General features: G+C 39.0%; 1 protein-coding gene across 24 annotated transcripts in view; it reads left to right on the forward strand.

The window, feature by feature from the left end:
- The window catches only part of URGCP (upregulator of cell proliferation), a 142,812-nt gene that overhangs the window by 68,479 nt on the left and 58,622 nt on the right, over positions 1 to 15,711 (forward strand). For 6 of the 24 annotated variants that reach the window (XM_073239243.1, XM_073239240.1, XM_073239248.1 and 3 more), the window contains one exon: positions 12,256 to 12,340. The exons of 8 other annotated variants lie outside the window; for them this stretch is intronic. Coding sequence is in view for 4 of the 16 variants with exons in the window: in XM_036990999.2 (XP_036846894.1) it covers positions 13,481 to 13,560 (80 nt within the window). In the remaining 12 variants the exon portion in view is untranslated. Of the gene's footprint in view, positions 1 to 12,255; positions 12,341 to 13,221; positions 13,561 to 13,661; positions 13,685 to 14,118; positions 14,195 to 15,711 lie in introns of those variants that run through there. 10 more of the 24 variants (XM_073239239.1, XM_073239242.1, XM_073239244.1 and 7 more) reach the window with 3 other exon arrangements.

Raw genomic sequence — 15,711 nt, forward strand, 5'->3', positions numbered from 1 at the left:
CTCTACTTGCAGCAATCTCTTATTCATTCCCTGCATTGTATGTTTCATTTCAGTTACTGTGTTCTTCAGCTCTGAGTGACTTTTCTTCAACTCTCCTCTTTGTTGAAGTCCTTCCTGACATCTTCAATACTTTCCCCCAGGTCTGAGCATATTTATGACTGTTACTTTGAAATCTTTTTCAAGAAGATTGGTGATATTTTTTCAATTAGCCTTCTTTCTGGTGTCTTATCCTGTAGTTTTGTTTGCATCAAATTCCTCTACCTCTTCATTTTTCCAGGGTTTCTGTGTTTCTTTCTTTGCATTAGATAGATCTGCTCTGTTTCCTGGTCCATAGAGTAATGGTTTTCTGAAAAAGGTATCCTGTTGTGCCCAGAAGGTCAACACTCTTTCCTCTCCAGTGCCTGTTTCTCCTTTGTGCTGGCGCCCCAGTTGCTGTTGGTGGGCAGTAGGTGCAGCTGCCTTTCTGCCTGCTCTCAGTGGTCTATCTCAGTCTGCTGCAGCTGGCAGTTTGCCTTAGCTGGCTCTTTTTGATCAGAGCAGTGGCTTTTACTGGGATTTTTGTGGGTGGGGCCTCTCTCTCTCTGCCCTGCAGTGAGGGTGGAGTGGTTGCTTAGCTGTGGGGCAGGCATGCTGTGGCAGTGAGTCATGTGGGTGCCCCCTGGTGGCAGCGAGGCACGCAGTTCTGCCTTGGCTGCTGGAGGGGAGGGTGGAGCTCTGGTAGCTGATTCCTGCATTCATCTCTCCAGTAGGGCCAAGAAACCTGGAAGAGCCTCCCCCTGCCTGCCAGGCAGCAGAGTCTGTTGTTGCTGGGCTGAGTGGTCTGGCATGCCAGTAAGCAGTGCACGGGGAAGTACCTGGGGCTGAACTTGCAGTGAGGGGAATGGAGTGTCTGGGGTTCCTGATAGTGCCTGACCTGGTGGGGTGAGGGTGGGTTGAGGAGGTAAGTTCACCCGTACTTTCTCCTGCAGAGAGAGCTCTGACCAACCATCTCCCCTCTGGCACCCCACCTACTTCTGGCAAGGCTTTCAAACTGCCACCTCTGCTTTAGGTCTCAGCAGGACCAGTGGAGTGTGCCTGCCCTCCACAAGTGGCTGGATTCTCAGCCTCCCAGAGTGCTCCACCTGTCCCTGGTGTCTAGCCCCACTAATCACCAGAACCTAATGCAATGTGGACTTATGGTCCCAAAGAATATCTCTGGGACCAGGAGTTCAAGTTCCTGAGTGCCTGTCCCCACCCTGCTCTGTTCCTCTTCCTCCTGCCTGTGGACTGGGATGAGGGAAGGGTCCCATTCAATTACAGTCCTGCCACTTTACCCTTTTCTGTATGGTCTTCTCTTCCCCAATTGTCGGTGGTCTGTCCTGCAGTCCTCAGGTCATTTTTAGGGTTAGTTGTATTTGCTGTAGTTCTTCCTTGGTGTGTGTGTGGGAGGTTCCTGCCCTGCCTTCCTACTCTGCCATCTTTTTTCCCAGAACCTTCAGTTGTATTTCTTAAAACAACATAAAACTAGATTTTTACATTTTTATTGTTTAGTTCAAAATGGTTTATATTTCTCATCAGGATTTCTTATTTGACCCAAACTTTATTTAAAAGTGAATTTTTAAATTTCTAAATATAGAAATATTAAAATATCTTATTGTTTTTCTAATTTAATTACATTGTGGTCAAATATATGGTCTGTATTATTTTTATCCTTTGGAACATTTTGAGAATCACTTTATATACATACAGTATATGGATAACTTAAAAAAATTGGTATATAATTCACATACTGTAAAATCTAACATTTTAAAGTATACACCAGTGTTTTTTAGTATATTTGTATGGTTGTGCAACCATGACCTCTTTGTAATTCCAGAACATTGTTATCACTCCCCAAAAGAAGCCTCAGACCCACTAGCAGTCACTGTCCATTTTGTTCTCTTACACCCCTAGCAGTCACTAATCTATTTTCTGTCTCTGTAGATTTTCCTAGTCTAGATATTTCATATAAATGGATCATAAAATAGTGGCCTTTTGTCTCTAGCTTCTATTATTTAAAATGTTTTCAATGTTTATATACTTTGTAACATGTATGAGTATTCCATTCCTTTATATGGCCAAATAATAAATAAATAAATAAATAAAAATATATACATATATATGGAAAATACATATATACACATATACACATACAACATAATTTTATCTATTAGTTGATGTACATTTGTTTCTTTCTCCCCACTTCTTGGTTATTATGAATAATGGTGCTATGAACATTTTTTTAATTAATTAATTTTGTTGTCATTAATCTGCAATTGCATGAAGAATATTATGTTTACTAGGGTCCCTTCACCAAATCCCCCCCACATACCGCATTACAGTACTGTCCGTCAGTGTAGTAAGGTGCTGTAGAATCACTACTTGTCTTCTCTGTGTTGCACAGCCCTCCCCATGCCCCCCCACATTATACGTGCTAATCATAATGCCCCCTTGCTTTTTCCCCACCCTTATCCTTCCCTTCCCTCCCTTTCTCCCCAGGCCCTTTCCCTTTGGTAACTGTTGGTCCATTCTTAGGTTCTATGATTCTGCTGCTGTTTTGTTCCTTCAGTCTTTCTTTGTTCCTATAGTCTTTGGGTTTGAAGTGAGTCTCTTGTAAGCAGCATAGAGATGGGTCTTGCTTTTTTATTCATTCTATTATTCTGTGTCTTTTGATTGGTGCATTCAGTCCATTTACATTTAGGGTGATTATTGAAAGATACGTACTTATTACCATTGCAGGCTTTAGATTTGTGGTTGCCAAAGGTTCAAGGTTAGCTTCTTTAGTATCTTACTGTCTAACTTAACTCGATTATTGAGCTATTTTAAACACTGTCTGGTCATTCTTTATTTTTCTCCCTTCTTATTCCTCCTACTCCATTCTTTATATGTTGGTTGTTTTATTCTGTGCTTTTTTGTGCTTCCTTTAACTGCTTTTGTGGGTAGTTGATTTTATTTTTTGCCTTTAGTTAGTATTTGGTTGGTCTGCTTTCTTTGCTGTGATTTTATTTTCTCTGGTGACATCTATTTAATCTTAGGAGTGCTCCCATCTAGAGCAGTTCCTCTTAAATACCCTGTAGAGGTGGTTTGTGGGAGGCAAATTCCCTCAACTTTTGCTTGTCTGGGAATTGTTTAATCCCTCCTTCATATTTAAATGGTAATCGTGCAGGACACAGTATTCTTGGTTCAACACCCTTCTGTTTCATTGCATTAAATATATCATGCCATTCTCTTCTGTCCTGTAATGTTTCTGTTGAGAAGTCTGATGATAGCCTGATGGGTTTTCCTTTGTAGGTGACCTTTTTCCTCTCTCTAACTGCCTTTAAAGCTCTGTCGTTGTTCTTGACCTTTGCCATTTTAATTATTATGTGTCTTGGTGGTGTCCTTCTTGGGTCCTTTCTGTTGGGAGTTCTGTACACTTCCATGGTCTAATCAATTATTTCCTCCTCCAGTTTGGGGAAGTTTTCAGCAATTACTTCTTCAAATACACTTTCTATCCCTTTTTCTCTCTCTTCTTCTTCTGGTACCCCTATAATGCAGATATTGTTCCTTTTGGATTTGTCATACAGTTCTCTTAATATTGTTTCATTCCTGGAGATCCTTCTCTCTCTCTCTCTGCATCAGCTTCTATGCATTCCTGTTCTCTTGTTTCTGTTCCATCAATGTCTTCTTGCATCTTATCCATTCTGCTTATAAATCCTTCCAGACTTTGTTTCACTTCTGTAATCTCCCTCCGGACTTCATCCCTTAGCTCTTGCATATTGCTCTGCAGCTCCATCAGCATGGTTATGAGCTTTATTTTTAATTCTTTTTCAGGAAGACTGGTTAGGTCTATCTCCTTCTCAGGGTTTGCCTCTGTGATCTTGGTCTGTATCAATTTCTTCTGCCTTTTCATGGTGATAGATATATTTGTGAGGAGCTGGTGCGTGTGTTGGGTAAGAGAAAGTCCCTTCTTCCCAGTTTGTGGCCTTCCTTTCCTGGGAGAACAGTGGCCTCTACTGGCTTGTGTTGGGCAGCTGCGTGCAGACGGGGCTTCTGATCTTGCCCGGCCGCTATGGAGTTTATTTAGCTCTGCAGTTGCTGTGGGTATTGGCCTGCCTCAGGCTGCTTCTCCAGTATGGCGGAGCCCCTTTGTGAGGTGCAGGGTTCTTGCAGGTGTGGATGTAGTCTGGTTGTTGTCCTGTGTCTTCTGGTCTCCCTTTTAGGGAGAGTTGTATTTGTTGTATTTTCAAAAATATATGGTTTTGGGAGGAGATTTCCGCTGCTCTACTCACGCCGCTATCTTGGTTCTCCTTCTCCGGTGGTATGAACATTTTTGTATAAGTTTTATGTGGATATATGTTTTCCTTTCTACTGGATATATAGCCAGCAATTCAATTCATTAGAATTGCTAGATCCTATGGGAACTCTGTTCAGCTTTCTGAGGAACTTCTAAACTGTTTTCCAAGTAGCTGTTCATTTTACATTCCCACAAGCAATGAATGAGGGTTTTAATTTCTCTGTACCCTTACCAACATTTACTATCATCTTGTCTTTCTGATTGTAGCCATCTTGGAATGTATGAAGTGGTATTTCATTATGGCTTTGACTTGCTTTTCTTTAATGACTTAGGATCTTGAGCATCTTTTCATGTGTTTATTAGCCAGTGCATATATTCTCTGGAGAGATGTTTATTAAAATCCTTTGCCCATTTTAAAATTGGGCTGTCTCTTTATTGTTTTAATAATTTATTAATTTTTTATAACTTTTTAAATTTTGGTATCATTAATGTACAATTATGTGAACAACATTATGGTCACTAGACTCCCCCTATTATCAAGTCCCCCCCACATGCCCCATTACAGTCACTGTCCATCAGTGTAGTAAGATGCTATAGAATCATTACTTGTCTTCTCTGTATATACTGCCTTTCCCGTGTCCCTCCTGGCTACATTATGTGTGCTAATCATAGTACCCCTTCACCCCCCAATCCTTCCCTTCCCACCCATCCTTCCCAGTTCCTTTCCCTTTGGTTACTGTTAGTCCATTCTTAGGTTCTGTGAGCCTGTTGCTGTTATGTTCCTTCAGTTTTTTCTTTGTTCTAATACTCCACAGATGAGTGAAATCATTTGACATTTGTCTTTCTCTGCCTGGCTTATTTCACTGAGCATAATACCCTGTAGCTCCGTCCATGTTGTTGCAAATGGTACGATTTGTTTTCTTTTTATTGCTGAATAATACTCCATTGTGTATATGTACCACATCTTCTTTATCCATTCATCTGCTGATGGACACATAGGTTGCTTCCATTTCTTGGCTATTGTAATAGTGCTGCAATAAACATAGGCATGCATATATCTTTTTCAAACTGGGCTCCTGCATTCTTTAGGTAAATTCCTAGGAGTGGAATTCCTGGGTCATATGGTATTTCTATTTCTAGTTTTTTGAGGAACCTCCATACTGCTTTCCACAATGGTTGAACTATTTTACATTCCCATCAGCAGTGTAGGAGAGTGCCTCTTTCTCCACATCCTTGCCAACATTTGTTGTTGTTTATCTTTTGGATGTTGGCCATTGTAACTGGTGTGAGGTGATATCTCATTGTGGTTTTAATTTGCATTTCTCTGATGATTCGTAATGTGGAGCATCTTTTCATGTGCCTATTGGCCATCTGAATTTCTTCTTTGGAGAAGTGTCTGTTCAGCTTCACTGCCCATTTTTTAATTGGCTTATTTGCTTTTTGTTTATTTAGGTGCGTGAGCTCTTTTTATAATTTGAAAGTCAACTCCTCAACGGATATGTCACTTACGAATATATTCTCCCATACTGTAGGATGTCTTTTTGTTCTACTGATGGTGTCCTTTGCTGTACAGAAGCTTTTTAGTTTGATATAGTCCCACTTGTTCATTTTTACTTTTGTTTCCCTTGCCTGGTGAGATATGTTCATGAAGAAGTTCCTCATGTTTATGTCCAGAAGATTGTTGCCTGTTTTTTTTCTAAGACTTTTATGCTTTCATGACTTACATTCAGGTCTTTGATCCATTTTGAATTTACTTTTGTTTATGGGGTTAAACAATGATCAAGTTTCTTTCTCTGACATGTAGCTGTCCAGTTTTGCCAGCACCAGCTGTTGAAGGGGCTGTCATTTCCCCATTGTATATCCATGGCTCCTTTATCGTATATTATTTGACCATATATGCTTGGGGTTTTATCTGGGCTCTGTTGTCTGTTCCATTGGTCTATGTGTCTGTTCTTTTGCCAGTACCAAATAGTCTTGATCACTGTGGGTTTGTATTAGAGCTTAAAGTCAGGGAGCATAATTTAACCCATTTTATTCTTCCTTCTCAGGATTGCTTTGGCTATTTGGGTCTTTTGTGGTTCCATGTGAATTTTAGAACTATTTGCTCCAGTTCACTGAAGAATATTGTTTGTATTTTGATAGGGATTGCAAAGAATCTGTAGATTGGTTTAGGCAGGATGGCCATTTTGACAATATTAATTCTTTCTATCCAAGAGCACAGGGTGTGTTTCCATTTATTGGTATCTTCTTTAATTTCTCTTAAGAGTGTCTTGTAGTTTACGTGGTATATGTCTTTCACTTCCTTGGTTAGGTTTAGTCCAATGTACTTTATTCTTTTTGATGCAATTGTGAATGGAATTGTTTTCCTGATTTCTTTCTTCTAGTTCATTGTTACTGTATAGGAATGCAACATATTTCTGTTTATTGATTTTGTATCCCACAAGTTTGCTGAATTCAGATAGTAGATATAGTAGTTTTGAAGTGGATTCTTTAGGGTTTCTTAATGTACAATATCATGTCATCTGCAAACAGGGACAGTTTGACTTCTTCCTTTCCAATGTGGATGCCTTTTATTTCTTTGTGTTATCTTATTGCCATGGGTAGGACCTCTAGAACTATGTTGAATAAAAGTGCAGAGAGTGGCCATCCTTGTCTTGTTCCTGATCTTAAAGGAAAAGCTTTCAGCTTCTCGCTCTTAAGTATAATGTTTTCTGTGAGTTTGTCATATATGGCCTTTATTATGTTGATGTACTTGCCCTCTGTATCCATTTTGTTGAGAGTTTTTATCATAAAAGAATGTTGAATTTTGTTGAATGCTTTTTCAACATCAATGGAGATAATCATGTGGTTTTTCTTCTTTTTGTTGATGTGGTGGATGATGTGGATGGATTTTCAAATGTACCACCCTCACATTTGTGGGATGAATCCCACTTGATCATGATGGATGATCTTTTTGATGTATTTTTGAATTCTGTTTGCTAATATTTTTTTGAGTATTTTTGCATCTATGTTCATTGGAGATATTCATCTGTAATTTTCTTTTTTTGTGGGGTCTTTGCCTGGTTTTGGTATTAGAGTGATGTTAGCCTCGTATACTGGGTTTGGGAGTATTTGGAAAACTTTTCGGAGGATGGGTATTAGGTCTTCACTAAATCTTTGATAAAATTCAGCAGTGAAACCATCTGGTTCAGAGGTTTTGTTCTTAGGTAGTTTTTTTTATCACCAGTTCAATTTCCTTGCTGGTAATTGGTCTATTCAGATTTTCTGTTTCTTCCTAGGTCAGCCTTGGAAGGTTGTATTTTTCTAGAAAGTTGTCCATTTCTTCTAGGTTATCCAGTGTGTTACCATATTATTTTTCATACTAGTCCCTCATAATTCTCTGTATTTCTGTGGTGTCTGTAGTGATTTTTCCTTTCTCATTTCTGATTCTGTTTATTTGTGTAGACTCTCTTTTTTTTCTTGAAAGTCTGGCTAGGGGTTTATCTGTTTTGTTTAATTTCTCAAAGAACCATCTCCTGTGTCACTGATTCTTTCTATGTTTTATGCGTCTCAATTTTATTTATTTCTGCTTTAATCGTTATTGTGTCACTCCTACTGACTTTGGGCCTCATTTGTTCTCCCTTTTCTACTTTCATTAATTGTGAGGTTAGGCTTTCCATATGCGATTATTCTTCTTTCCTGAAGCAGGCCTGTATTGCAGTATATTTCCCTCTGAGTACAGCCTTCACTCTGTCCCACAGATTTTGTGGTGTTGAATTCTTGTCATTTGTCTCTGAATATTGCTTGATCTCTTTTTATTTTGTATTGAGCCATTGATTATTTAGGAGCATGTTATTAAGCCTCCATGTGTTTGTAGGCTTTTTCATTTTCTTTGAGTAATTTATTTCTAGTTTCATACCTTTGTGATCTGAGAAGCTGGTTGGTAGAATTTCAATCTTTTTGAGTTTACTGAGGTTCTTTTTGTGGCATAGTGCATGATCTATTCTTGAAAATGTTCCATGTGCACTTGAGAAGAATGTGTATCCTGTTGACTTTCGCTGGAGTATTCTGTCCATTAGGTCAATCTTTTCTAATACATTGTTCAGTGTGTCTGTCTCTTTACTTATTTTCTGTGTGGTTTATCTGTCCTTTGGATTGAGTGGTGTGTTGAACTCTCGTAAAATGAATGCATTGCATTCTATTTCCCCCTTTAATTCTGTTAGTATTTGTTTCACATATTTAGGTGATCCTGTGTTGGCTGCATAGATATTTATAATAGTTATATCCTCTTGTTGGTCTGCCCCCTTTATCATTATGTAATGTCCTTCTTTGTCTGTTGTTACTTTATTTGTTTTGATGTCCATTTTGCCTGATACAAGTACTGCAATTCCTGCTTTTTTCTCCCTATTAATTCCATGAAATATCTTTTTCCATCCATTAATTTTTAGTCTGTGTATGTCTTTGGGTTTGAAGTGAGTCTCTTGTAGGCAGCATATAGATGGGTGTTGTTTTTTTTATCGATTCAGTGACTCTACATCTTTTGATTGGTGCATTCAGACCATTGACATTTAGGGTGATTATCGATAGGAATGTACTTATTGCCATTGCAGGCTTTAAATTCTTGGTTACCAAAGTTTCAAGGGTAATTACCTTAGTATCTAACAGTCTCATTTAACTCTCTTTGTATGCTATTGCAAACATAACCTAAAGATTCTTTTTTTTTCTCCTTTTTCTTCCTCCTCCATTCTTTGTATGTTATGAATCATATTCTTTACTCTTTTTGTGTACCTGGTGTGACTTCTATTTAGCCTTAGGAATACTTCCATCTATAGGCGTCCCTCCACAATGCACTGTAGAGGTGGTTTGTGGGTGGTAAATTCTCTCATCTTTTCCTTATCTGAAAATTGTTTAATCCCTCCTTCAAATTTAAATGACCACCTTTCCAGGTAGAGTATTCTTGGTTCAAGGCCTTACTGCTTCATTGCATTAAATATATCATGCCACTCCCTTCTGGCCTGTAAGGTTTCTGTTGAGACATCTGATGATAGCCTGATGGGTTTTTCTTTGTAAGTGGTCTTTTTTCTCTCTCTAGCTGCTTTTAAAAGTCTGTCTTTATCCTTAATCTTTGCCATTTTAATTATTATATGTCTTGATGTTGTCTTCCTTGGGTCCCTTGTGTTGGGAGATCTGTGCACCTCCATGGCTTGAGAGACTATCTCCTTCCCCAGATTGGGGAAGTTTTCAGCAATTAGCTTCTCAGTGACTCTTTCCCTTTTTCTCTGTCTTCTTCTTCTGGTACCCCTATAATGTGAATATTGTTTTGTTTGGATTGGTCACACAGTTCTCTCAACATTCATTCTTAGAGATTCTTTTTTCTCTATGCCTCAGCTTTTTTTATTCCTCTTCTCTAATTTCCATTCCATTTACCAACTCTTCTACTACATCTTATCTGCTTTTAAATCCCTCCATTGTATGTTTCATTTCAGATATGAAATTTCTTAATGATTGAATCTCCGTCTTAAATTCTTTCCTGAGTTCTTGAATATTTTTCTTCTCTCTGGCTGCTTCTAATACCCTGTTTTTGTCTTTGATCTTTGCCATTTTAATTATTATATATTTTGTGTTGTCCTCCTTGGGTCCCTTGTGTTGGGAGATCTGTGGGCCTCCATGGTCTGAGAGACTGTTTCCCTAACTTGGGAGGTCTTCATCAATTATTTCTTCTAAGACACTTTCTATCCCTTCTTCTCTCTTCTTCTTCTGGTCCCCCTCTAATGCAAATATTGTTCCATTTGGATTGGTCACACAGTTCTCTTAATATTCTTTCATTCCTAGAGATCCTTTTGTCTCCCTCTGCCTCAGCTTTTCTGCATTCCTGTACTCTGATTTCTATTTCATTAACAGTCTCTTGCACCTCATCCAGTCTGCTCTGAAATCCTTCCATTGTTTGTTTCATTTCTGTTATCTCCCTCCAGACTTCATCCCTTAGCTCTTAAATATTTCTCTGCAGCTGCATCAGCATGATTATGAATTTTACTTGGAATTCTTTTTCAGGAAGATTGGTTATATCAGTCTCTGCAGGCCCTCTTTCTGGTGTTTGAGTGATTTTGGAATGGACCAGGTTCTTCTGCCTTTTCATGTTGATAGAAGTGATTGCCAGTGAGTGGCGTGTTTGTCAGCTGGGAGAACAAAGTCCCTTCCTGCTTTCTGGTCACCTTGCCCTTATCCATTGCCTGTGCTGGTTAACCATACACAGCAAGCAGTCTCTGAGTTAATCCCTTGAGCTGCCGTGAGCAGGGCAGGCTTTGGGATAGCCTAGGGCATTGCTGGGGGTCGCAGGCATGTGGCCTGTGTACTCCTGTGAAAACAGCATCCCTTCATGCCTTCCAGACTTTTCAGTGGCTCCCTCTGCCTGTGCCAGGCAGCTGTGCATGGGGGCAGCCTCTGGATCTGGCCTGGTTAGCTGTGCGCTGGGAGAAGACTGTGTGGTTGCTGTGCGTTGGACTGCTCCCTGGCTCGTCTGCAGCAATGACAGTTCAGCCAGTTTGCTTGTAGTGCTGGCAGGGGGTAATGAACAACAGGCTGCTTATTGGTGTGAGGGACTTTGGAGCTGCATTGCCACCCAAGGGGTTAGGGCACCTTAAGTTCCTTAAAATTCCCAGCCTGCTGGGATGATTTTGTCCACCTGTTAAACCCTTGTCCCTTTAAGACTTTTAAAGTGCCCAGTTTTCTTTTCTCCCAGGGCAGCCGGCTGTGGGGACCCATTTGCAGTCTCAGTCTCAAAATTTATACTTCCATTTCTCTAATATCCAGTACACCATGCAATGTGTGTCTGTGCTCCTGTTGCAGATTACTAGCAATGGTTATTTAGCAGTCCTGTGCTTCCACTCCCTCCCCACTCTGATTTTTTCCTCCCATCAGTGAGCTGGGGTTGGGGGAGTGCTTGGGTCCTGCTGGGCCATGGCTTGTATCTTACGCCCTTTGTGAGGTGCTGGGGTCTCTCAGATATAGATGTAGCCTGGCTGTTGTAGTGCGTCTTCTGGTCTCTCTTTTAGGAATAGTTGTATTTGCTGTATTTTCAAAATACATATGGTTTTGGGAGGAGATTTCTGCTGCTCTATTCACACCACCATCTTGAGAAAATCCTCAGTAGTATGTTTTTTAAATGTCTGAGATTTCTAATTGAGTGTCCTTAAAAGTCTTTTTCTGTTTGTTTTGGTAACATATGCTGTATAAAACTTATAATTTTAGCCACTTTAGGTGTACATTTCAGTGGCATTAATCACATTAATAATGTCATGCAAGTACAACATCACTATTTCCAGAACTTTTTTCCTTTTAATAGCTCCAGAGGCTCTGTGACCACTAAGTGATAGCTCTCCATCCCCCCATTCCCTGTCCCCTATTAGCTTCTGATCTGCTTTCTGCCTCTATTCATTTGCCTATTCTAGGTACCTTTTATAAGTGTAATACAATATTTAAATGTATGAACCATTTCCCACCAACAGTGTAGGAGGGTTCCAATTTCTCTACATCCTTGTCAATATTTGGTATTTCTTATTGTTTTCATTAAGACATTTTAGTATGTGAGGAGTGGTATCTAGTTGTGGTTTTCATTGCATTTCTTTAATGACTAATGTTGTTGATGTTGATCATATTTTCATATGGTTATTTGCTATAAGTATATCTTCCTTGGAGAAATATCTCTGCAAGTCCTTGGCTCATTAAAAATTTTTTTTTTGTTGAGTTGTAAGCTTTCCTTATGTACTTGGATGTTAATGCCTTATCAGGTATATGATTTGCAAATATCTTCTACCATTCTGTTGGTTACTTTTCCACTGTCTTGTTAGTGTCCTTTGATGCACAAAAGTTTTTAATTTTGATGACCTCCAGTTTACCTATTTTTTCTTTGTTGCCTGTTGTGGGTAAAATTGTAATATTTCCAGAATATCTCACCTGACTTTAGTACATTTTCATATTAACAGATGCTCAAGGGTGGAGAGAAGTATGGCTTTAGTGCATTTGCATCATTCTTCAGGGGTGAACACAAGTTCATCTCTATATCAATGAGTAAGTACCTGGGCAACTGGATGGTATCTGTACCTGAGAGGTGAAGGGGAGGGCTGATTTTGCTTCTGCTGGAGCAGGAAAGAGAGAAGGCCCTGGACTGCTGTTGGTAAGCAATAAATGGATTTTAAACTTTATTTCTCCCTGTGACTGATTTCAGTTTTTAGAGGTATTTTGCCATGGACTTACACCTGTGCTCTCAGTGTCATATCCAGAAAAATCATTGCCAAATCCAATGTCATGATGGTTTCCACGTATTTCTTCCAAGACTGTAATTGTTTGAACTTGTATGTTTAGGTATTTGAGCCAATTTTGAGTAACTTTTGTATAAGATGTAAGGTATGGGTCCAGCTTCATTCCTCTGTATGTGGATATCCAGTTTTGTCAGCACCATTTGTTGAAAAGACAGACTGTCTTTTCCACACTGAATAGTCTTAGCACTTGAGTAGAAAATATATTGGACCATATATGTGAGAGCTTATCTCTAGGCTGTTTATTCTATTCTATAGTCTATATGTCTTTATGCCAGTAATGGCATTTGATTACTGTAGCTTTGTAGGTCAGGCCGTATGAGTTCTCCAACTTTGTACTTCATTTTCAAGACTGTTTTGGTTATCCAATGTTCCTTGAGATTCCATATGAATTTTAGAATGGTTTCTTCTATTTCTATAAAATATCTTTTGGGATTTCAATAGCGATTTCATTGAATCTGTGGATTGGTTTGGGTAGCATTGACATCTTAACAGTATTAAGATTTCCAATCTTAATTTCTTTCAATATTGTTTTGTAGTTTTCAGTGTTCACATATTTTGCCCTTTTGGATAGATTTCTTTCTAAATATATATATTTTTTATGCTGTGGATAAAATGAGTTCCTGTGTCCAGGATTCTCACCTGGCCCTGATTGACAAGCTTGCTGCACACCGGTGGGCAATACATGGCTGTTGACTCTATAAAAAAGAGCTCCGCCCAGTGCTCTGCACGCAACATGGTGGCAGGGCTGCAAGGCTGCAGGAGAGCCGAGCAGAGGCTGGAATGGTGGCAGCGCTGAGGACAGAGGCCCAGAGGATGGCTGTGCCGGATAACTGTGCAGAGAGGCCCAGAGGACAGCTGTGTGGGGCGACTGTGCAGAGAGGCCCAGCGGATGGCTGTGCGAACAGAGGGGCCCAGAGGCAGAGATCGGCTTGCTGCCTGCACACTTGCTCTAGTGACTGACCTGCCACTGTGAGAATAAACTTGGCTATAACCCTTTCACCCCAAGAACGTTTTGCTGTGGATTTCTTTGGTCACACTGAATCCATAGTGAACTTGCCCAGGGATGAAACCCATTGGCAAGACAGATGCTAATGTAAATGGAATTGGTTTCTTAATTTCTTCTTAATATTGATCATTGTTAGTGTATGGAAATGCAACTGACTTTAAAACCACTTTATTGAGTATGGTTGACATGCAAAAAGTTGTACATATATAGTGTATACAATTTGATGAGCTTGGAGATCAGTGTACACATGTGAAACCGTCACCATAGTCAAAGCCATGAACTTACATATCACCTCTGAAAGTTTCCTCTCATTCCCTTTATTAATGTTATTTTCTTATTCTTTTTTGGTAAGGGCACAGCATAAGATCTACCTTCTCAGTACATTTTTTGGTATACCATACAGTACTGTTAATTATAGGCTCTAAGTTACATAGTAGATCTCCATAACTAACTCATTTTTCACAGCTGAAGCTTTGTACCCTTTAACTAACCAACACCTTTTCATCTTTCTCTCCTCTTAGCCCCTGGCAACCACTATTCAATGCTCTGGCTCTGAATTCAACCATTTTAGAGTCCTCACAGAGGAGGGATCAAGTGGTAATTATCCTGTGTATGGCTTGTTTCACTCACCGTAATATCCTTCAGGTGCATTGTGTTGTTGGTGCTCTTTAAAGGCTAATGATGTTCTGTTGTGTTTATAGATCATCTTTCTTTATCCCATTCATCCACTGATGAACATGCAGACTGTTTCCATATCCTGACTGTGAATAATGAAGATGGGAGTATACCTCTCTGAGATATTGAATTTAATATTTTTGGATATATACCCAGAAGTGGTATTTCTATGGTTAGCTTTTTGAGGAATCTCTGTGCTGTTTTCCATAGTGGCTGGATCAATTTACATTCACACCAACAGTGCACAAGGCATCCCAGTTCTCAACATCCTCACCAATACTTGTTATCTTTTGTTTTTCTAATAACAGCCATTTTCACAGGTGTGAGGGGATACCTCATTGTGGCTTTCATTTGCATTTGTGATGTTGATTAGTGATGCTGAACACCTTTTCATATACTTTTGGCCATTTGTATGTCTTCTTTTAAATATCTATTCAGATCCTTTGTTCATTTTTTAATCAGTTTTTTTAAAACTTATTGAGATATAGAAGTTCCTTCTATATTTTGGATATTAACTTATTAGATACATGGTTTGCAAATATTTTCTTATTAGATATATGGTCTTCTTCTAAGAGTCTTATAGTTTCAGGTTTTACCTTTATGTCTTTAACCCATTTTGAATTGATTTCTCTATATGTGTGAGATAAGGCTCCACCTACATCTTTCTGCATGTGGATATTGGTTTTCCCATTACTGTTTATTGAAGAGATGAACCTTTCCCCATTTTGTGTCCTTGGCTCTCTTCTTGAAGTTCAGTTTACTGTAGATGCATGGACTTATTTCTGGGCTATTTTGTTCCACTGATCTGTTTTTTTTTTATGCCAGTATCATATGGTTTTGATTACTGTGGCTTTGTAATATCTCTTGAAATCAGGAAGTGTATGCCTCCAACTTTGTTATTCTTGCTCAAAATTGCTTTGGCCATTCAGGGTCTGTTGTGGTTCCAAATGAATTCTTGGATTTTTTTTTTTTTTTTTTTTGCCCTGTAAAGACTGCCATTGGGATTTTGATAGGGATTGCATTGAAACTGTAGATCACTTTGGATAGTATGTACATTTTAACAATATTAATTCTCTCAATCCATGAACATGGGATGCCCTTCCTTGTGTCTTTATTTCATGAATGCTTTATAGTTTTCTGTATACAAGCCTTTCACTTACTTGGTTAAGTTTATTCCTAAGTATTTTATTGTTTTTTTGATGCTACTGTAAGATTGTTGTCTCAATTTCTTTTTAGAGAGTTGTTTGTGTACAGAAACATTTCAACTTTACCGAATTTATTAGTACTAACACAATATGTGTGTGCAATCTTTAGGGTTTTCATACATGTAAGAGAAGCCAACTGTTCACTGTCTATCAAAGTTACTGTTTTGCTTAATAGTAGCAACTCCTTGAACTCGCACTCCTAGACCAAAGAAACTGCTTTTCTTACATAAACTC

The sequence above is a fragment of the Manis javanica genome, chromosome 6 (assembly GCF_040802235.1).
Source record: "Manis javanica isolate MJ-LG chromosome 6, MJ_LKY, whole genome shotgun sequence".
NCBI lineage: Eukaryota > Metazoa > Chordata > Mammalia > Pholidota > Manidae > Manis > Manis javanica.